The following is a 24,018-nucleotide window of genomic DNA, read 5'->3' as shown; positions in this document are numbered from 1 at the left end:
TTCACTAGGGTTTGGCGTAGGGAAAGCTGAAAAGCTTTGAGTAGTTCACTAATATTTTGATATTTGGCCATTTCATGGTCAAAATGAAAGAACGATTTTATAGTCACTTGGAACAGAGTGGTATCCATCTAGGAAGGATATTTTCTTCTAGTCCGTCCACCTCTCTTTCCAGGTGCTTATACTCAACTCCTGTCTTCTGGTGAGCTTTACTTGACCTTGTTCCTGCTACCTCCATTTCCTTCCTAGAATTCGTTGACTGACAAGTGTGTGATCACAAGTTAGAGAGGGAAAGGCAAAGCAAGGAATGATTACAATGTTTAAGTTATTCACGAAAAATAAGTTTGTAAAGGAGGCTCTTTGGAGGAAATAATAATAAAATCCAGTCTCGCATGTTGCGTTTGAGATGAAAGCAGGCAGCGAGGTGGAGACGTCCAGCAGTGTCCTAGGAATCCTGGTGTCCCAAAGCTCGGAAAGAAGGGCCACTACACACCCTTGCTGGTTCACCTGGGCTCAACTGAGACAAGTTGACATTGAAGCCTTGTGCCCCAGAAGGGCCTCAGAAAGGATTTAGGCTGAGAATTTACTTTTCCTAGTGAAAGTAGAAAAGAAAAAGAAGGACTATGATTGTGGCACCATGGGATGTAGGAAGAAGAGTTTCAGAAACAGAGTTTGAACAGTGTGCCCAGCAGCCTCAGGTAAGACAAAACTCAGAGGAAGCCAATAGCTTCTGGCAGTGAGGAGGCTGTTGATGGTTTTGGAAGGAAGAGATTCAATAGCGTGGCAGGGTCAGAAACCTGATTTCAAGGGGCAGAAGAAAGATAAGACTGTAGGGAGATAAGGAACTATTCTTTGCACAAGTTACTTGAAACAGAGAGGATGTTCAAGGGAGGTTCGGGATTGAGGGCAAACTTGTTTTCCAATCACGAATTTGACATGATTTTAGATAAACGGTTTTTGCAAGAGGGGAACAAAATGGCAATAATAGTTTTTCTGCATTTTTTTCATATGAACTTGCCAGGTTTAGTGGTATTTTATTCTAAAAACATTAATAGTTCATAAAATATGAATCAGTGAAACTGAAAAACTTATATATTTCAAACATTGTCTTAAATGTTCATATTAGAAAATGTGACTTTGGCCACTACTGCTTTCTTCAATGTCAGGGAACCCTCAGAGTTGCCACATCTGATGTAGCTGGAAAAGGAAGGTTTCTGGCCCTTCTGACTACATCTAGTTCCCTTGAATGAAATTTTTAGCAACACTATCTCTGGAAAGGTCCTCTTCTCTGGACAGAGGTTTAGTGTTAACAGCAGTTTAATTTCTTCTTCTACTATCAGTCAAGCCTAAAAGAAAGACTCTGCTCTCTGCCTAATTCCTCTCCTTCCCCACCACAAAGAGTTGTCTGTTGATGTCCTGCCCAGGTCACAGTTCAGCCATTTTTTTTTTTTTGTGAGCCAGGCAGGGTGAGACAAGAAGGAGAAACCAGAAGAAAAAGAACAGCTGGGGAGGTTTTGGTGAAGAAGTTAGGGATGACAGAGGAAGAAAGAATGAGCCAGGGGGAGTGGCTGAGGGCCCAAAGAGGCAAAGGAAGCTGCCAATAGCTAACGTCCTTAAAACAGAAGGAATCAATGAAGAGGGAGAGTTCTGAGATGAAATCAATATGGCAGTAATCAAGAAGGAAGTGGAAAGGAAACCGGAGAACACAGGTGGAAGAGTTTATGTTAGAAATGAAGAAAAATTAATCTTCTTTGAGGCAGGACTGATGAAGGAACAGAAGGCTCAACTGTCAGGTCCTGGCAGAAAGGATACAGACCCAGAGAAGGCCTGAAATGCCAACGAAGGAAGCCAAGGAGCTCGTATTCTCCGATGAAGCTTTGGTTCAGCTCAGTAGGAAGTGCATGACTTAGGTGAGAGAAGGATGAAGGGTAGGAGATAAATTACCACAGCCAACGCGGGGAACGTTTCAGGAGTTCAGGTGAGCTTGGGAAAAGGAATGTTGAATAGCAATGAGAGCTCCGTTGGAGTTCGTGTGAATTTGGTGTAGGCCAGTGGAACAGATTTCTATGCCTTCCCGAGAAACGTGCAAGGGCCTTGGAGCCCATCTGGAAGGTGAGGATCACAAGACTGGGTATGATTAACCTTGCAGAAGCCTAACTGGAAAGGGCAGGGTAGGATAAGGAAGGAGACAGTACTGAAATGGCTAATTATGGGATTGCACTAGGTAATAAAGCCAAGAGAGGGAAAAGGCATAACTAGTGAGAAGAAGGGTAGTAAATGGGAGCAGGTCACATTAAAAACATGGTCAGAAGATGGGGTGTGGGAGGTAGTGGAAGAGGTGCAAAGTAAGGCAGAAGTGGCTAAAGGAGGAAAGCTCCAGTTTCACAATCTTGGAAGGAAGTCAGTTCTAAGTGAAGATCTATTCATCACATGTTGAAAGATTGCTCAAAGGGGTGGAGTGAAGTTGGATCTCACCAACTTGGATCTCATGGTCTTTCAAAAGTCTGGAATATATAAAGTTAAAAATATCTGAGGGATCTTTTGTGTTTCTAAGAAGGGTTAAGATGGAAAATGTTAGAGTGATAAAAACATAAGCAGTTTCTTAATTCTCCCAGGTAGATGGAAGGGTGTTGGAAATGTATAAAGACTATGTAGAGTTACTAAGGGGTGCATTGAGTTATGTTGCAAACATAAATAAGGGAATAGATGAAGATGGCATAGATCTGGAGATAATATAGAAGGGCAGAGAGAAAGCCTCCTCTTCCCTCCCTGAGGTAGAAATGAGGGGAAAAGTGAAGGGTTTATTCAAGAAGGCTGTAGGAAATGAGATGAGGTAGAGCCAGACCCTCACTTGAAATTTCCCAAGGTTTTCTACCTGACATGATGCAAGAGGGAAAAGCAGACATGGCTGCTGAAGCTTTACTGAACTCCAATTCTACTATGCTGCAGAAATGTGAAGAGAGAAGACCTGCCCTCATGCCACACTCATGTGTCCATACTTGGTCTTGGTGGTTACGTCAGCTGAGTAACTCTCTTGGTGTTTCTCAAGTTTCTCTTTCTCCTCTCTTCTTTCTCTCTTCCTCCCCTTTTCCTCTCCCTTCCCATTCCCTCTCTCTCCCTTTCCCCCCTCCCCCCTCAAACTTGACCTCATCTACTGCTCTTTGTTTACTTCTGCTTTATCCCTAAGAGTCTCTAGCCCAGGCTTACAGGTCACGAACCTGGGAGCTAGTATAAATACAGCTAATACCGAAATACTTAAAATTTACCTCCATTGTTTTCAGCTCAAATAGCTGGCATTTCTCAAACATGGGTTCTAACATAAGTCTTCACAATGTCACTTCTTTTCCTCATTTGTTTCAATATTATTGTTAATATATTATTTTTATTTTCTAAGATGAATAGGCAAGTCTTTTCTGGATGCAAATCTTTTCCTTTTGAGCTGAAGTGCACACTTACAGATGACAGGATTTAGGATTCTGGCTGACACAGAGCACCCCTGACTGTGGGAGGAGGAACAGGTCTCCTGGCTGTCTATTTTGACTTCACCCCAGGCCCTGGGCAGTTTCTCCTTATAGGTAAGGTACCGTGAAGAGGATATTTTCCTAGAGCAGCCATAACAAACTACCACAAACTGGGTGGTTTAAAACAGCAGAAATTTATTGGCTCACAGTTTTGGAGGCTGAAAGTCTGAAATCAGTAGGGCCCTGCTCCCTGTGGAGTCTGTAGGGAAGAAACTGTTCCATGCTCTGCTCCTAGCTTCTGGTGGTTGCTTGCCAGCAATCCATGGAATTCTCCGCCTCAGTCTTCACATGATGTTCTCCCCTCTGTCTGCCTGTGTCCAAACATCCTCTTCTTACAAGGACACTAGTCATATTGGATTAAGGGTCCATTCTAATCCAATTTGACCTCCTTATCTAATAACATCTTCAAAGACCCTATTTCCAAATAAAGTCCTATTTGCAGGACTAGGGGGTTAGGATTCGAACATGTCTTTTAGAGGGGCATCACTCAATGTATAAAAAGGGCTCTTCAGAGACCTAGTGGGTAATCTGGAAAATATGGTCATTTAGTAGAACAATTGGAGAGCACCTGCCAGGTGTTCAAGCACCGATGGGATGCTCTGATCTTCCTCTTCTAGGATCAAAGTTCTATTACCCACAGAATTTCAAGATGAAGCTCCACCTTCCAATAGCAGGTTTAGTTATAGTAAAAGAGACCTCCAAGGCCTTGGACTCTATGGGGTGAGAATGGAGACTTGCTTGGGGAAGTTCTTGGCTTTGTGTTTCACAGGTATTTCCTCGTATCACCAGGTAACTGTTTTCTCCAACTTTCATTTAAGTTTAATCTCTCACTTTACAACATTTTTTTCTTCCACAGGGAAACATCTTTTGTGTTCCCCCTTCTCTCTTTCTCTCTCTTCCCTTTCTTTTTATTTTTTTTTCTTCTCATTTTTCAGGAGTAAATTGACATTCAATGGATTATTGCAGCACAACAATGTCGTATTGAGCTGCAGAGCCTTGCTATGTACTTGCTTTCCACAGCAGCTTCATAATAGAGTGAAACATGTACTTTGATAGAATTATACATTAGTACAAGTACCATTACACTTGCTTAAAAATCATCAAAACTACAAATGCTAAATTCGTTAATGTGAACATTGTTTCTACTGCACTTTGTTATCCCTGTTGAGTGTGGTCTCTACCTTCAAATGATTCCTCCCTCCCTAAAACAAAATATAAATTCATTACAAATCTGCTCTCCTATTTTACTTTATTTCTTTGAAAATTCTTCTCCATTCTAAGTAAAGCTCAGTAATCATGTTGTTGTTGTTTTTTTATAAATGATTGTATTCTATAGTTTGCTTCAGTGTTTGAAGAACTTTTAAATGCCTTTTGAAGCAGTTTGTTTCTTTCTGAACCACAGGTTTTTCTCATTCTTTCATTTATTTTTTCATTCCCTCTTTTATTTTTTCATTCCTTCAAGGTATGCAACTTGTGCCAAGCTATGTGCTAGGTATTAAGGAGCTGGAGTGTTGGGCACCCTCATACTCATTCCTCAAGCTCTTATTCTAAAGAGACCTCTAAAAGGACTTCTAATCCAGAGTCCAGAAAGCCTACTTAGACTATCTCCCTGAAAACACATTATTCCATACTTTCAGTCCATTACTTATTCTGGTAAATCAACATCCAGTGGAGTCTTCTCTAACATTTTTATTTATAGAAATCTCTCATTTGGTTTTGACTCTTCTAATCTCTACCTGAAAAAAAATTATATTCTAAACCCATACACTCATCAATGTTGATCTCCTTAAAATTTCAACATATTTCTGTTTCCCCCCTTTAAATTATCACCGTCTGGGTTTTCACTTCCTTTTCCAAAAAATACGCTCTACAACTTTCCTCAAAATGATCCCTTCTCTTATCCCTATCTTTGATTCCTCCTCAACCCTGTACTGTCACTTTGAATCAGCAGAATCTCTAAGTTTTCCCCTTCTTTGTCTTAGAGAGTCTCTTCATTCATGACCATTTTCATTGGGAAGAGGAGGATGCCATGCAACATGCCCACTTTAACTTGACTGTCTCCAGTGAATAGTTCATGAGCTCAGGACAATAGAGGGGAGGAAAGCAGTCCCCTTATATATGAGGAGATTGTATTTTATCTACCAGGTTGATACTCCTGGTCCTGAGAACAGGATGTATTTGTAGGTTTTAGTGATGCCAGGACTTCCCCTACCCCATTTTCTTACATTATCCTAAAAGTATTTCATTTACAAGTAACTATTATCATCAAATAAACTGAAAATTCCTTGGAAGCAGAAACTGTGCTTTACATGTCTTCTATATTTGTTACTTTGTAATATACTGGGTATAGAGTAGGTGTGCAATAAGCCTCAGCTATATAATACATCATGAGTCCTATGGTTTATGCTGTTGAAATTCTACTTGTGTACATGTGGTTTTTAATTACTATAAAAGGCTAAATTTGTTTATCCTTTTATGAACTCGGTTTTCTTCTCCAAATTTATTACATTTTCAATTTCATAGGTAAACTACAAGGTTAAATATTTTTTACATTAATATTGAACTCCTATTTCCAACCTATTTGTTCAAGAGTGGGAGATGGAAACGTGGGTGACCTGTGTCTTTAGAAAGCAATTCACCAACCACAATCCATAGATATTTCTGCTTCAAACTCATATGTTCTTTCCAACACTACCCTGACCATCGGTTTTCTAAGGATTTATGACACATTATAAATAGCAATAAATAAAGTGCCATCTAAATGTTTTAAAATGTAGTAGCTAACTGTCTCAAGAATTTGGAGCAAAAATTGGTGAAGTCTAAATTAGTTGTACACAATCTGTGCTGGTGTGGATCTATTATGTCCCCCAGAAAAGCCATATTCTTTAATGCAATCTTGTGGGGGCAGACTTTTTAGTCTGTGGATTAGGGGGGAGCCTCTGATTAAATTATTTCCATGGAGCTGTGGACCCCGCCCTTTCAGGGTTGGTCTTGATTAATTCACTGGACTACTGAAGAGATCTCCAGAGCTGGAGCAGATACAGATGCTTAGAGATGATTGGAGATGTGGACAGGAGAATGTTTGGAGATGCTAACTAAGAGATGAAGCTCAGAGTTTGCCCCAGGAAAGCTAAGATAGGACCCCCAGATGCTTAGAGAGAAACATCCTGGAGAAAGAAGCAAGGACACACAGGAGCTGAGAGAGAGGAGCTAAGACAGATGCCCAGAGACATTTTGGAGAAAGCCATTTTGAAACACATCACTGGAGCAGAGGACCAGCAGATGCCAGCCACATGCTTTCCAAGCTGACAGAGATGTTCTTGATGCTGTCACTGGCCATTTTTCAGTGACGGTATCATTTTGTGGAGTCCTAGTTTGGACACTTAGAATGGTAAACTTTTAACTTAATAAATCCCCTTTGTAAAAGCCAATCCATTTCTGGTATTTTGCATAATGGCAGCATTAGCAAACTAGAACACAATCTAACTTCAGAATTGAGGGGACTTGAAGTTTAGTCCTATGTCTGCCACACATTTCCCAGAGAACCTCAGATAAATCACTTAACATGCTTTTTGGCCACAGATTCTTCTGCTATAAAATAAAATATTAATACTTGTTTGCATGCTTCTTTATGATTCCATTAAGAATCAAACTAAATAAATGATATGAAAATACTTAGAAAAATTTAGGCATTGAACACATGCATGTTGATACTCTGTGTTTGGTTGGAAACAGAATTTGCCTTTGAAAAATAATTGCTAGATGTTAAGAACACATCACATTTAACTTTAAGACTGTATTCAAATTCCCAAACAGCAAAAGCAAGCCATCCAAATATTTAGTCTACCAGCATGCAAGCCATCTGGAAGTTTCCAGAATTAGTATCTAATTCTTTATCATAGCAATGTCTTATTTTTTTTCTGAATAACTCCATGATGCTCGATACATTCAATGGAAGATTTCTCATTTAAATTGATTATCTGGTGTAATATCAATTCTACACATCTTTAAAAATAGACCAAATTTCTAAGTCAGTTTTCCAAAGAAGCAGATCTTTTCATAATAAATTTCAAAATCAAATTTCAAAAAAGCCAATAGCAATCCTTTAGAAAAAACACTATCTGGGAGAGGGAAGGACCAGAAGTGCACCTGCACTTAACTTGCTAGGTGAGAAGATATTGGTAAAGGGATGGGGGGGTCATATTTTTAGACCAAAAGAATCCATGGTATTTCATGACTTGGCCATTCTGAGTGACACTGGCATGACAGGAAATGGATCCATGTGTTACTTAAAAACTTTAAGTTTAAAGTGTTCAAATCAGTGATTCATTAGTAAATGATTAAAAACTGGCTCTCTGAAAAAAATGCATGTATGTGTATAAGTACATATGTTTGTTGTAAATTTTACTGATAAAAAAATGAATAGCACACAACTTAAAATATTAATGAAAAACACAATACTTTATTGTAAACTCCACATAACCAATCAGCTCTCACAGAATGCTTTCATTGATTCTGCTGGACTCATGTTTCCATAGATAGCCATTGTTTGCAATTGATGAATGAGTATAGTTCTGATATGAATATTGGTTGATAATTTTGTTTACGCTAATGAGTGAAATTGAAACAAGACATATATTGGCATTTAACCCATTCATCAAGTGAGTGACTTCTTCACTGATTTGGATAATAGTTTCTCAATACTAGGAGAATATCTCTCAATTGTTTGTAATATTCACATTGCAAGGACAATATTTGAGACACGCTTTAAAATTTTCTCAACATTTTCTCCCTCACTTTCTTAAGTGTGGACAATAAAACAATAAATCAAGCCCTGATTTATAACCTTTGCCTATTTCTGTGATGAAATTCTCCCTCCATGGTTGGTTTCAAGCAACCACTGTGATCACTGAACTTGGAGTTGGGAAGAGGTGTGCAGTAGCAGACCATTACGCGGCATTTCCATCTTACAGATACAATGGACCTAAATAACCACAACAGCACAGATTAATAAAATGGAGTATAATAATTAGGAATTGATAAGCTTTGAGTATTTCCTTTGCTTTTAACACATTTATTGAATTGTATATTTATATAGTTTGGTTTTTAATAACTGCTATGCTTAACAGCCAGCTCACAATATTCCTGAAAATTTAACATTTGGCACTCAAGAGCCAGTACATACCATCTCCAGCACACCACTGGGTGCAATCCTTGTATTTCAGGTAATTTTACTATAAGAAAAATTGATGTGAGCCTGAAGGGGGAAGAAAACTATGCTTTAAGGAAACTTCTGTTGTTGAAGGAACTGACTTGACATTTGTATCAAACCAGTAGGCAGTGGAGACCTTAGCAAGTCAGGTCCTGGGGCTACAGCATGGCTGTCAGCAGCACCTGGCATGCAGTGTCACCTGCAGCACTGGCAGTGCCAACTTGCCAATAACAGTGAGGAAATAAAGGGGATGACAGATGTCACCAGCAGGCAGGGCCTTCTGAGAGGCCTTTGATCTCAAGTACTTGAGAGGTATGTCTACGCTTTTATTCTCCTGGCACATTTATTTAAGGAAATTTGAGTAATTTTTAAAAAGCATTCAGAAAAGAAGTTTAGTCTCCTTGTGTGACTGTCCTCAAGTCCTTGCATTTTGGTCATTAAAGGATAACGTGATCTTATTTTCTCAATCCGGTAGAGCATTGCCTGGCTCTCTGGGTTGATCCTGTCAAATGACTCTAGGGAAAATTTCTAATTATGTGAGGTTGTTTGCTTCAACACCTAACACAAATCTTCACAGAAGCTCAAAAATATTTGTTTTTGAAAATGACCACACAGAAAATCCTTGAGAAGTTAAATGTTTTTATTCATTGTACACTATGGTTCGGTAAATCAGTAGATGAATAAAGAATTATTTGATGGCTAAATTAAAATGTAAGCCATGTAGACTTTTCAAAAGTAAATTTTACATGTGATGGTGAAAAACATGCATAAAAGGTTATACATGATAAAATGAAGTGTTCAAATTTAATGAATCCTGATGCAATATAGAAAATCACTAAAATTACTATGCTTATAAGCATAAGGCAAGTGCAGTGAGGAGTAACACAACACATATGAACTCTGCTCTCCTTTCTTCCAAAAAGACCTCATTTATCAAGTGATTTTATTTTTTCATAGGCTGTACTAGTAAAATGAAAGTGGGGTTGAAATACAAATCGCTTGTAATTTTACAATTCTGGGTCGACTCTGAATAATTTGGCAGTACATTTTGAAGCCTTTTGGGCAAAGGCTAATTCCTTTTGTTCTCTACATATCAGAGTTAAGTAATGGCTTCATGTTCTTTATAAGTATATTGAATGCCAGGCCAAAAAAGAACAGGCAACTTCTCTGAGGGCATTGGTTTACCTGATGATTGGACTGGTAAAATATAGGAAGCAGAATGATAAGTGAAAATTATAATATATATAAGTACAAAGTTGAAAATACACAAGACTTCTGGCAAGTTTAGATTTCCTAATTCTTATCCTGAAAAGGTAGCATCTCAATGAACAGATGTTTTGATTCACTTTCTGTTTAAAAGAAAAAAAAAATTGGAAGCCATGGTTATTACAAATTATAAAATAGAATGTAGCAATGATAATGAAATTTTATAGAATTTAAATCATACTAACAACCTTACTTAGAGGTAATATCATTAACTCCATTTTACAGGTTAGAGAACTAATTAAATAACTTGGCTTAAGTCCCAGAACTAGTTATTGGCAGAATTTAAATTTCTTTAGTTTGAGTCCAATTTTTTTCCCCACTGCATCAAACTGCCTATCATGGCCCCATAATTTAGGGCAGAGGACATATCCATGTCAACCAATATTTCCAAGCCATTGAAGATATGAACATTTATTTTTTCGACTGCTGTCCTCTGTGATAGAATAAGATGGGCACAATTTCCAGAATTCCTTGCAGAGTGGATTCTCACCACAGTCATGCATACTGTGTTAAATGCTGCTTGGTAAATAAATGAGTTATGACCCTCGTCTCGTGACCTTGCCTGTCCTTTCCTGAGGAAATGATACTCGCTGGTCTTTGAGTTAAATATTCTCTTTACAATCTCTCTGAAGGTCCAGAAAAAATTCAGGAAAGGGGAAACGAGAATAATCCCTTCCATAAAATTTATTCTGAGTCTTTCCCCCACATGTAATCATTTTGTGCCATTTTTAGATTTAAAGACTATTTCTCACTGAAACAAGTATCATATTTAGCAATTGGGTGACCTAACCCAACACAGGCGAGACTGTGTAAAACACAAAAATAATCAGGGGATTATGACTTACCGAGACACGATAAAAAGAATACATTAATAAAATCTTACAGTGTGTTCTTAAATGCTATTGATTTTTCTGACTGCATTGCAAATTACAACTATTGGCTTTTAACCAACAATAAATTTGCTTATCAGCTGAGGCTTTTTAAAATGAACTTTTCTTCCTTGCATCTTAATTTGCATTAAACTTTTCACTATACAAGAGTAATTTATTCAATTTTTAGCACAGATTTCAGCAGTCCTTATCTCTCAGATGTCAAGCTAGCCACTTTCCCTCATTAGTATATGTACGTATAACTATGAGTTATTTATGCTCATTGTGGTAGCTTTCTTCCCCTCTCCAAAACTCAGTCATCTGTAAAATATAATGCACATTGTGTTTTTAGTGCATTATAGGACTAAAATGCACTAAAGTGGCACATCTTTATCAAACCTGAAATTAAAGTTAGAAAATATTAGAAAAATAGAACAAGATGAAGGTCTTACGTGATATGGTTCCTACTTTCTTCCTCACAATCAGTTCCAGGTTTCAGTTTGCAGGTCATGGCTTCACAGCAAAGATTGGTACAATCCTTTAAAACACATACAGCATGTTAAAAGTGGGTCCAAAAAAATAAATAAATAAAATTTTAAAAAATGAAAAAAGTAAAAATAAAAAAAAAAATGGGTCAAACTTTGTTTTTCCCATAGACCTGAGTCATAGGATTCTGGTACAAGATGGAAATGAAACCCCACTTTTTAAATTGCCCTGCTATGCAAATTCTAATCGAAATCACCCAGGAAATTTAATATTAGGAAAAAATGTTTTGAGTAAAACAAACTACTTCTTAAAAAGCCAGAAAAAGGCTTGCCAAGGGATTATCCCAGACAAAATTGTCCTGGATGATATTATGGGTAAATTAATTCAAAACTTCAAGTGAATTAATTCAATACTCAAGGAAGAGTATTTCCATTGTATTGAAACTGTTTAAAAATACAGAAAAAATTAAAAAAATCCCATATTCATTTTATCAAGTCCATGTAATCTTCACAGTGATAACTGGTAATGAACATACACACACACACACGCAAACATTATTCTCATTTATAAGTATGCATGTAAAAACTTGAAAAAAATTAGCAAAACAGTTTATTAATATAAGAACTTAACTCTTCATTACAACTATGTGTTTTTACACTAAAAGGGCAATGGTGGCTCAACTTTTCATGGGACATCACTGCCACAAAAGTAAAGTAATATTAAGAGATTGAGAGGGAGGAAAACAACTAATGTTTCTTGGATAGTTGACAAAAAAAGTTGGTCAAAATTCAGTAGCTTTTATTGAATTCTTTAAGAATATGTTAGTAAACCATGACTGGAATTTACAAAAAAAAAAAATCAATTTTTAAAGGGGGGAAAAAAAGAGAAAACTGCAGAATTCTTATGCTCCAGTAATTCAAATAAATTATTTAAACCTTAAAGTTTTCATACCTTAGGAGAGCCACAATCACAATCTTCTCCTACTTCCAGAAGTTGGTTCCCACACACTGGTGTTGTTATTATGTTTTTAGGAGCTGGTGCTTGTAGGATGCACTTTGGTTTTTGAGATAAAAGATATTTTTCAAAATGTGAGCGGCAGGATGTACTGAAATCCTTTGGGAATTTTGAACTGTGACCAGAAGAAAAATCAGAAATAACATGCTATACAGTAACACAGTTTTTACATAATTAATAGACACAAGATTCTGACTTGTTTACATGTACTATTCGGTTTGGTGGACATGCCATATTTGGTATCTGTTTAGGAGTACATTTTATCATATGTGGAAGGAGAGAGAGCATGCATGCAATGCTTGATAGACAAATTAATTTCTTAGATACAAAATCATAGAGCAGAAAAAATTTAAATCCCCTTGTGGATTTGATACTGGTCTAAATGGTGATAGTGATAAACCTCACCATTTGTTATCACCCACAGATCTTGCCACTGAAAGATGAGAAGTCAGAGAATTCATGACCAGTGAAGGGAAATAATTGCAGGCTTATAGGTTCTGTGGCTATATTTCTCTTTTAAAGTGTGAGCACTTCAAGAACAAGTATGTTTTATTCATTTTTCTATCCCAAGTCCTTGCAAGGTGTCTGGCATTAGCAGGAAATTAATAATATATAAAATGGATTGACTGAGTGATTGGTAAGTAATGGGGATATACGAATATGTTGTCATCTAAATTATTTTCATATTTTTAGAAAATATATTATTTTAGGTTAAAATAATATATTCACTGCACTTATAAGCCCTATTTTATCATAGTTGGAAATCTTAGAGAATGGGCCCTGATAGCAGGCAAAACCTGTGCAGCAAGAGATTGGAGAGTTAAAACAGATGCAGAGCCCTCAGTAAAATGTATCTAGCTAACATATGTAGACTGCATCTAAATTCTTTAAGGTTCTGAAGGTATATTTTTTCTCCAGGTGACAAGATCTCACCTCAGATATTGATTCATTGCACAACTCCCAGAGGGACACTTGATGTGATATGGAATATCAGGCATGCCAAGGACATGGCCCAACTCATGGGATATCACTGCCACAAGAGCCACATTATTCTTTTTTTTAGCCTGGAAAAAATAGAAGCATCCATTACTTCTTATTTTATTCGGTTATTTATTAATCATTGGCCACGTGTAGAACTAAAATAAAACGGCTTTAGGGAAGAAAGATAATGAGTCACTAAGCTCCTTTCCCTGTCATTGCTGATTGCAATGAACATTTGAAATGGTTGGGTCCAGTGAAAGCAATCATTGATTCAGTACTCAATAAATAGTTGTTGAATTAATGGATATTATGTTCTCAGTCAACCATGGTTAAATTGAGTTCATTGCATTATTTATTGCAAGTACTAAAAAGTCCCATAATATAGACTCAGAAGTCTCCAAAAACCTGTGTATGGCACCTAGGACACTGGCAGTGCCTGGCTAAATGATACCCACATGCACCTTACTTGTCTGATCTCTCTGGCCATCAAGACAGTGGATGGCTAATTTAGAGTTAGTTCAGGCCAGAGGGCATGTAGATCCCCATGCTGTCCCAAACTTTCTACTTTTATTCTGTAACACCAACTAAAGAGTGAAGTCTTCTGGGATGGCCAATGTAAGGAGGTATTCTGATTCCAAATCCAAGAATCTTCACTGGAATGATCTAATAGTAGGTTCATTTCTACCTTTGTTTGTTCAACAAATGTTTATTGTGCCAACTCTGTATAAGGCATTATGTCGGTTTTCATAGAGTAGACAGAAACACAGGGAGGCTTTCTGTAAGTTTACAAACCTCAATAACAGAAACTGAAGATGGTGAACACAAGGAATTTGAGGCTGCCATTCCCACTTTTCGATTGTTGAAGCCAATTCCACTGTATGAAAGTTAGAGAAACACTGTCACAATCTAAGTCTTTGGAACTATTAGCTACTGGCAATATTGTTGTGGGTGTCTGTTACTGCATTAGTCTTTTTTATATTCACTCGGTCTCTGGAAAAGCTTCTACTGTTCTACACCTTTATAATGGCTACAGATAATTATCCTATATCTTAAAGTTCATTTTCTTGATCTGACTAGAGCTTTCAATAATCACACAGATGAATTGCTAAGGGTTGAACTTCAGGTACTCTGACAACTGGTCAAGAAAGTATCATTGAACAGGAATCCCTATGAAGAAACATTGTGGATGACTACTCACCCTGCCTACAAACACTGGGCTGTGTGTGCTCACCTGAGTAGCTGAGCATGGTCATGGATCTTCATTTTCCGCAGGTTAGAATGATGCCACCTCAGGAAGTTGTTAAAGGTGGTGCCTACGTTGGGTTCCACCTTGATCTTATCACTATCAGACCAGATTTCCATACCTACCAAGGCCACTTGAACATCTATTGTATTGTAAATCTGTGGAAAGAGCATTTTTCTTTATGTAAATGTTCAGGAGTCAGTTAGAATTTTAGATATTTTGTTGATCATGAGTGACAGATAAGTATATCCCATTTTGAAAACAGAAATCCTAGAAGTTCCTTGTGATTTTACCTTGATGTTCATCCTTCTGCTAAATTTCCTAGAACTTCTGACCTTGTGATTTTCTCATCCCCTTACTTGGTATAATCAGTGGGAAACCCAGCCTCCCAAGTGGAAATATATGACAAAAAACTTACCACATTGAGTAGGTTTATCACATCAAACACAAAGCTTCTTATCAAAGTCACATTTCCCTTATACATGTTATACTGTTAAAAAAATGCAAAATATAATTAGAATAGCAAATTAAAGCAAAAAATCTGATGGGGACAGGGTTTCACATTTCAAAAATTAAATATTTTAATAAAATTAAACATTTACTCATTCTATGTTTATATTTTATAAAATCCTGCATTTCATCAAATTTTATTTCAAATTTAACAGATTTTTTGATAAGAGAAAAAAATAGGCATTCAATTAAAATTTCAATGTTTTTCATATTTAAGTTGAATAAACCAAATAATTTTTAGTGTTTTAAAATCAATTCAATACCATTAAAATTTGATTATAAAGCATATATATTTACTAGGTAGGAACACTGATTCTAGTATTTTTTTCTGTACATATAAATATAATTTGTAAGGTATGTATAGTTTAGGTTTACTTTATATTTACGAAATATAGTTAGAATTTTCAAACGTATTTTAATGAGCCATTATTTTTTCATTGTTGAGGTTGATTTCCTGTAGCTATCTAGTGCTATATATGTTGCCAATATCGAAATACTTTGGTAGCAGATGAATATTATAGGGGGTAGATGAGTAAAAACTTGCTGGCAAGTCAGGAAGAACAGATAAAACACCAGGTGGAGAGGCTCTGCATTGTCAGCTAAAATAGTTTGTTGCTTGCCTTGTTTTGATAAGTAAACTTAAGAGTTGACTTCATTGGCCAAGGAACACATATTTCATACTCACAAAGGCATTATCCAGCACCAAAAAGAGATCAATGTATTTTGCAGCCTGAAGAAAATCTTCTTGCTTTACAAAAAGTAAAATAAAATTGTTAATAATTATCTTTATCCTGAAAGATTCAAAAGCTTACAAAGAGACATTGTTTTCTCTAGAGGAGAATTAAATTGAAGAATCAATGAAGAAAGTACAGGCTTCAAGTATACCAATCATGGCTGAAGATACCAGTATTCCATATATCATTTTAAATAAATGATGACTTAAAAGAGCTATACTCACTGTTAGATTATTGAGCGACCTAAAGGTTCGGACAGGGCTTTGTTTCCTGCCAACATTTCTCTTTCCACAGGTGTGATTAGCTAGGTCTAGCTCCTCCTGGTTATATGTGAGGACAGCATGCTCTGCCTGGTTTGTGCTTTGCAAAGGCTTTATCAGGTAGCTCTGATCATGATGTGTGAAGTATCCCCTGTGAGATAGAGATTTTATTTCAGGGTTTCTTTCCACACAGTCACATCAGCTAACCAGAATGAACTGATACCTCTTCTACCCATTCCAATCTCATGCATAGTTTTCATTCAAAGGCTTTTAGCTCACTTTTGCTAATTTAAATACTGATCAGTAATTGTCAATATTAAACTGAATCCTTATTTACCCAAAGCATTCTGAACAAAAAATGGCTTTACAGCAGGATCTTGGAAAATATTTTTCCACAGTTTACTCATTCTTTTAACCAATATTTCTTGTGAGGTCTTAGGAATATAATAGGGAACAGAGATAAATTAGTGTTTAAGTACCAGAGCCCCAGAGAGAAGAAAGAACGATCAGCAGGTCAAGCAGAGTAAAGAGGTAGGATTAGTAGTAGCATAGAATCCCCTCTTCCAAGTAAAATAAGTAGTTCAGAAATACAAAATGAATCCATACTAAGGAATATTACAAAGTCAACATGGCCCTTAAAAATTACATCTATGCAAGATATTTTATGATATGGGGAAAAGCTTATGATACCATATTAAGGTTATAGAACAATTATGTGCATTTTGTTTCATTTATTTTATTTCACTTATATTTTATTTCATATTTCAACCACATAAAATATTTTTACCTACATGAATAAAAAGCTGCACACATGACAAAACGTTAATAACAGTGATCACTTAGAGGTAAACTTCTGTTATGGTTGTTATTCTCTTATTTGTGCTTTTTATTATTTTTCAATTTTTCCCTACTTGGCAAGCATTACTTTTGTAAACAGACGTACAAACACACTTAAAACTTCAGTTCAACTGGGTCAAGTGCTGAGTCGACTATTTTAGAAAATAACAAATAATGCTTTCGGGAAACAGTAAACATGGACACAGATCCAGATGTTATCAGGGTTCAGGGTGTAGGACACTTGTTTAAAAATTGCTGGGGTTGACTTCTGCTAGAGCAGCAGATTATGAAATCAGTCTAAGGATGATGCTTTATACTTCACTTTAACCACATATATTTGGCATTTCTGGATGTGTCAAATTTTAATAAAATAGTAAGAAGGCAACATTCAGAGACTCAAATTGGTGTAACAAAATTGCACTCCAAGTTTAACGTTTTTGAGAGTGCCTCTCACCTCAGCCCATCACAAGTACTCATGCTGGCAACAGAGTCCTTTTCATTTTGTATGTGCCCTTCATAATAGCAGTGTTCCTGGGGGTGCGAGAAAAGAAATTTTATTTCAGAAATTTTTTTAATTGCAAGAGTATGTGTAGCATGTTTTGGGTGAAAACGGTCATCTTGAATATTCAGCAAAGTTTTTCAGATATGTTGGCGTCTGTACCAGTTCCCAGAAACAAAAAGCAGTGAGACCCTCACATGTTTTCTCAATTGCTCCACAGCTGACCCTGGAAAATTTCCATTTTGGGTGGCTGAGCTGTCTTTCTGACACTAATTTTTACTAAGGTAAAACCCAGGGAAGTTGAATACAGACAGGCCATAGTGAAGATGGAAGTTGCATCTGAGAAGTAGCCTGTCTCCTTAGGACCAGTCCTTGGGGGTTCTCATGTTTGAGGGATGATTTTCAAGAACGTAACTCCCCTGTGTGGACTCCCAGTGACACTATTCATCAAATAGGAAAATGAGGCAGATTCTGGAGTCCTCGAAAGTTCACACTCTCCCCTGCCCCACCCCCCAAACTCCTCATCCTAATTGGTGCAATTCACCATCTTAATTTGTGTTTTAGAAGAATCCCTTTGTCAACACCAAAACCCAGTGCACTCGCCTGCAGCTAGAGACTCAGAAATGGTAAGGGGACACTTATTTGGAATGATGTAAGGAAGCTAGTGAACAACCTCTTGTTTGAAATAAACTGATTTCCCTCAGGGCCTGAAATTTCCACTGCATTTTTCTTTTCTTTGGAAGAAACCTTGTCATCCACAGGCATTTTCTTAGAGAAGGCTTGGAAAAGATAAACATTAAGGTATAACCAGCTAGTGATACTAGGACATGAATTAATCTATCAGATACTGTCCTCAGAGGACAGTTTTAGCAAAAATCTGAATATTCAAGAAATGAGAATTTTGATTTGAGGAAGGAAGAATGAGACTTTTTGTTGCAGAAGTATTTAGCTTGCTCTTTACAGAGATACACAAGTTCAAAGGCCACACAGGACAGCTCTGTGCACCTCACTCGTCTTAGGAATACCTCAAGATTGTGACATTTCATTTTCTCTTCCTGTTCTTTCCTTGGCCGTAATTTGCTGTCGTTTCTGTCATCTAGGCCCTGGCATAATCTGCAGGATAGCAGTTTAATCAGATGTAAAAATACATTGATCAAATAATTGATATTCCAATTGCTGGCCTTAGGATAAATGTATAAATCTTCAGGAAATAGTAAACAGTGACATGATGTTTCAGTGACCTTTGGCAAGAGTATTTCTAATCTATGGATAAGATAGTCTTAGGGGCAAGTGGCCTGTCAGTTGCTTCTAAAAACACACCATTTGGAAGCCTCCTACAACTCCTACCTCTTAAAAACTGGCCACAATTGCATCTGTTGTCTGGTCACGTATGAGACTCCCTTGCTATCTAGTCCTTTGATTATTTTGAAGTTATCCTGGGTCCTATGAACCATAAAATAATTTGAAGATCTCAGAAAGAGTCCCAGAAAGCTTTCAAACCCTACCACATTCTGAGGGTTTGTGGTGATCTTCTCTCCTCTGGACGAGTAGTGTGTTTCAGTGTAGTCTGGTCCCAGGAGGTTCCTGAAGACAGGACAAAGACACATGATACAGTCAGGGTGGCAATAAATACAGGCTGATTTTCCTGACTTAATTTTCAGCTGTAAAAGAACAATAACATCTACAATGAACATCATCTGACATTCCGACCTGTTGATCTTTTTCCAATATTAGAACTCTGCTGCTGAAGCAAATCAAATCATCGATTACACCTGTTAGATCTGAGGGAATAAATGCCTTCAGCCACTTTTCATTTCCTGATTCCTTCTCTTCCATTGGATCATTCTGAGATTCTTTGCACCTAGGACAAGACATCTTCAACAGAATCGCTAAAGAGTCCTGAGTCACAAATATGCAAAGAGGACTATTGTACTCAGGGAGAGGTTTATTGCCTGCTATGGAATTTGGTGGAGCCCCATCCCTTAATATATTTCTTAAGGTCAGGGTACCTTGCATCAGTCTTGGTAATATGTTCTTATATAAATAATAGAAAGTTATAACAAAGGTTTTGTTTATCTGAGTAGAGAAGATTTTCCATAAATTCCAAGTAACATAGGTAGCTCTCTTTGTTTTACACTTTTCTTATAATTTCTTAGTAAACAACCAACCTTCTTAGATAACATTAGCACAAACTAATAGTATCTAAAACTCAATATGCTTCGTCTTCTATCTCAAGTCACATGGAACAGTGATTTATTTTTTTCTGCAGTCTCTTGAGAGAATCTAGTGATTATGCTATCAGGGAATGCAGCTTACTTGTTTTTTTCTAGGTGAAGAATGACTTCTTCTCCGTTTAATGTAATCTGATATTGAACTTCAGATTCATATCTTTCCTAAAAATATTTAATGGTATAATTAAATCAAACAATTTATATTTCTAAAGCTATCTAAAATAATGATAATATAATGATATATGCTATATATGTTACAAGAACCGTAATACAAATGCATATAAGATAAACGTATTAGTACTCATGCCTTTAAAATATGTAGAATAAAACAAAAATTGTAAATCAAGATTGACTTCCAAAAAGTACATGGTAATAAATACTTCAGGATTAAACTAACTCTACATATGTGAGATAGAGACACATCATTTATTTGGTATCCACTATATTGTTCTCTGTGCATCATAATGGATCCCTAGTGGGATAAAAATAAGAGATACATTTTCCCTACATTGAAACTAAACAAAATATACTAAAGAAAATAAAAGTCTGCTAAAAATGAAATAACATAAAATTACAAAATGGGTGAAATATTTGCTACAATATAATAGTCAAATATTGTCTTAATAAACAAGAAAAAAAATCTTGTCACTTAATGGCATAATATTGACTTTTCCATTACAGGCAAAATGCTGAGAAAAAGGCAATTCATTGGGGGAGAGGGGAGACAAAAAGCCAAGGGCTTGGTGGCAACGAACATCTCCTTCTAGAAATGGCTACCCTTCCTGTACTCCTTTTCCCCCCACAATCAGAGAAATGTCCAAGCAACTTAATTCTTTGTGATGAAGTGAGGAAGTTAAATCCCTTCCTTGCTGCTTAACTGTTAAAGCACTCTGAGATGTCCTGTGCTCTCCTCTGGACAAAGGGCAGCTGGATATATGGGCTCCAAGATTAACATACTAAACATTGCCTGAGACGTCAATTCTATTAGCATCTCTTCAGATTCTAAAATCTACTAGGGTCATTTTCACATTACTTACCTCTTTGCCATGATTCTCTGTCTGGTTGTTGTTGATCTCTCTTTTGTGTAAAATATGAAGTTTTTTAGGACGAACCACTTCAAAGAGATTTAATTCAGGTGTTTGCTTTATGGCTATTGCTAGAGAAAGAGAGATAATATTGATATAAGAGATTAAAGGTTTTTTGGGAGGGATTGGTTGGTTTGTTGAAAGGACATGAAAACATAAATCCCCATATAGAGGGCAAAAATAGAGAAAAATAAGTTCATTGTCCAACTTCAGCTTTCATGGCAAACAATTATTCTTTAGTCCCCTCCCCCATGTCCGGAAAAAGAGCTGAGGTTGATAAACAAGTCTTTGGATGGCCTTTCAGTACATCTCTCAGCATATATCAACTCTGGACCACCAAGCCAGGAAAGGGTAAACCTTGAATTAGATTAGAGGCATTGAGTCCAGGAATTCTATCCATTGTAATATAGTTCCGCCTTGCTCTTCAGCACTCCTTAAAAGTTGTGAATTCCTCCCTTGCTTGGAAAATGACCACTAGATTTAACATCATTGAAATAAGAGTAGTCTTGGTGGAGTGATGAGGATGAAAACTCTGTACAAGCAGGAGAAAAGAGAAAAGAGAAATTGGAGGCAAAATGCATAGACAGCTCCTTTGAGGACTTTTGCTGCAGAGGGGAGAGAAAAAAGTAGCATGTTAACTGGCAAGGGAGAAAAGAAAAGGAGATGCATATATGTAAATTAGGAGATATAAAAGCATTTCTGTATGCTTATGGAAATGATTCAATAAAAAGCATGAGAGACAAAGTAGGAAAGAAGGAGAAATTGTTAGAACAATGTGCTTGAGCATATGAAGGAATGGGGATCTAAAGAATAAATGGAGATATTAAGTTAAGATAGCACAGGTAGCTCATTTATAGGAACAACAGAGAAGATGAGCATACAGGGACAAGTAGTGACAGATTGGTGAATATGGAACACCAGGTTAAACCATCTCCCAACACCCCCAATAAACTTCTAGCATGGTTTCATACACATAAAGCAAAAACAAATGAAATGCTGAAGTTATTTTTGCTTAGCAGGTAATGGATACAAATTTGTTTGACCATGAGGGTCTTGTGTGCCTTTGGTAGTGATGGTAAACCATCTTTAACAGATTTCCATGGCATTTCCATAAGGTTGTGAGTTTGAAAGAAGGATGGTTAACCAGATAAAATCATGTAAGGGAAAACACAGAAATATGGTAAGTATAAAATTTTCTAGTTAATTATAGTCCAATGAACACATCCTAAAATAATGGCTTTATTGTTAACTATTATGGAAAGATGTTTAAAAACTTGGAGTAACTTGGGCACTGTTGGCTCTGTAGACAGTAGTCAGAATCAGAGCAATTTCAGTGGTTTCTGAGAAGAATTTCAAGGGCCCAAAAGCTACGTAAAGGAAAGTTCCACCTTTCAAGGAATGTGCAGGTTTAAGATGTTTTTTGGAGTTCTCTGTGAGGAATAAGAAAAAAAGACATTAGCCATTTTGTTTTTTTTAATTCAATTAGATAATTCTTTCACTGTTTGGTCTGAAACTCTTCCTGAAGTACAATCAATTTTCCACTAGGCAACACAGGCTAGTTCAGTTGGTCAATTAATTTGTCTTTTGTGTAATAATACAATTATGTCCAATTTAATCCTTTTACTTTACGTGTATTCTCTGCCACCCACCTTAGGACAACTTATGGCCAGATTATGTCTTTGAATAAATGGGGTAGAAAATATCAAAGGATTCACATTTTATTCAAGATGACTTTGGAGATGGTTAGGAAGTTCTTATGAATAAATGAACTTAATTTCTGGTCTGAAAGTTGGTTTTCTGGTGTCATCTGGAGCTGTCTGCATAGGATTTTCCCCAGATGTGTTTATCCATGGAAATTTGCAGGTTCAAAGCATTTGAGCTTTAACATGCTCAATATGTGTCCAGTAGCAAAATAACTAATGATGGAATAGATGTGATTTATTTGTGATATAATATGGTTATCATATTACAGTAGTTATCAAATTGGCAAATCTATCAGTAATCATCAGCCTCAAATAAATAAAGAATTGTTTTTCCAGGACTGATTCCTTTGGCCCTATAATTCCACTTCTGAGAATAATTCTTATGGGATTATTTTTCAAATGTGAAGATACATGAAGTTGTTAATAAAACTTGCCGGTGAAAAATAGAAACAAAAGAGGAATAATCAAATAGCTTTTGGTTCATCTACTTGGAGAAATATTGTACAAACACAAAATTTATTATTTATTAAAGTATATGATAATTTGAAAAATAACATCATAGAAAACATCTTTTGCATAGTTTTAAAATATGTGTTCACTCAAAAAGCAATATTTCTGTATACAGTTTTCTTTTTTAGGAAAACATATAACAAAAATACACCAAAAAGCAAACATTAGTGATCTCTGGATCATATAAGTGTATTATTTTCTCTCCTTATTTAAGTCAGCTTCCATGTTCTGCAAACATTCCATCAAAGGTACTTTTTAAAGTTCATTAAAACAACTGACTTTTATATAAAATGTCAATATATTAGAACTTACCTTGAGTTTGAACAATGAGCCAGAGTATAGAAAGCAGGACCAATGACATGGTGGCTACTGGCAGGGGCTGAGATGTCTCAGGCAGAATGAAGATGTGGTCTCCACGAAGACCTGGTTTTATCCTCCCCTACTTCTCTTTTGAAATTGAAATAAATAAAAAAATAAATAAAGTAAAGCCTCAAACTTGCATCATGAGATAAGAGGGGTGGTTCCTAATTTGCCAAGAAATTGCAGCATCAGGATCATGAGAATGTTCCACATTTATGAGAGATGTTTATGTCTGTGGTTACAGCTCATTAAGGAGCTGTTTGCTCAGGGTTCTCCTGCTCTGGTGAGAATGTAGAATGTAGGAACCGAGGCTGAAAAGCCCTTGTGCATATTTGTCTACTCGCCAAACAAAAGCATCATTATTGCTGTTCAGTATCCTTATAGAAATTCATCTAAAAATTTAGAAAATATATCAGAATATCCTGTACTTATTTTTTACTAAATTTGATACATTTATTAAAAATATAGACTAACGGTGCTGTGTTTAAATGTCATTGTTGTGTGGTTATGTGCTGATTTCCAAAAAACAAAACTATTTGTAAGGGATTGTTTACAAATACACTCCTGATGGAAGTAAAAAGGCTAGCAGAAATGACTGTCAAGAAGCGCCATTTCGGGCATAATTCCCAAATTATTAATAGTTGCTAGAAAATGGAGTTTGACATTATTTTCAAATATACCAAAATTTAGGGAGTCTGAA

The 24,018-nt window shown here is 36.4% G+C and overlaps 1 protein-coding gene across 1 annotated transcript; it reads right to left on the bottom strand.

Annotated features, from left to right (window-relative positions):
- Window positions 1-9,455: 9,455 nt before the first annotated feature.
- Window positions 9,456-23,387, bottom strand: ADAMDEC1 (ADAM like decysin 1). Its single transcript, XM_037812835.1, has 14 exons — window positions 23,271-23,387; window positions 20,698-20,816; window positions 19,746-19,822; window positions 18,935-19,013; window positions 17,385-17,461; window positions 16,058-16,244; window positions 15,785-15,847; window positions 15,008-15,079; window positions 14,578-14,747; window positions 14,139-14,220; window positions 13,299-13,429; window positions 12,303-12,480; window positions 11,318-11,403; window positions 9,456-10,079 (listed from the first exon to the last, which is right to left on the bottom strand). Exons 1-14 carry the CDS (start codon window positions 23,317-23,319, stop codon window positions 10,073-10,075), a joined length of 1,377 nt encoding a protein of 458 aa, XP_037668763.1. The 5' UTR covers window positions 23,320-23,387; the 3' UTR covers window positions 9,456-10,072.
- Between the last annotated feature and the right edge of the window lie 631 nt (window positions 23,388-24,018).

This window comes from Choloepus didactylus, chromosome 20, assembly GCF_015220235.1.
Source record: "Choloepus didactylus isolate mChoDid1 chromosome 20, mChoDid1.pri, whole genome shotgun sequence".
Taxonomy (NCBI): Eukaryota; Metazoa; Chordata; class Mammalia; order Pilosa; family Megalonychidae; genus Choloepus; species Choloepus didactylus.
This window is presented reverse-complemented; position numbering and strand designations above follow the sequence as displayed.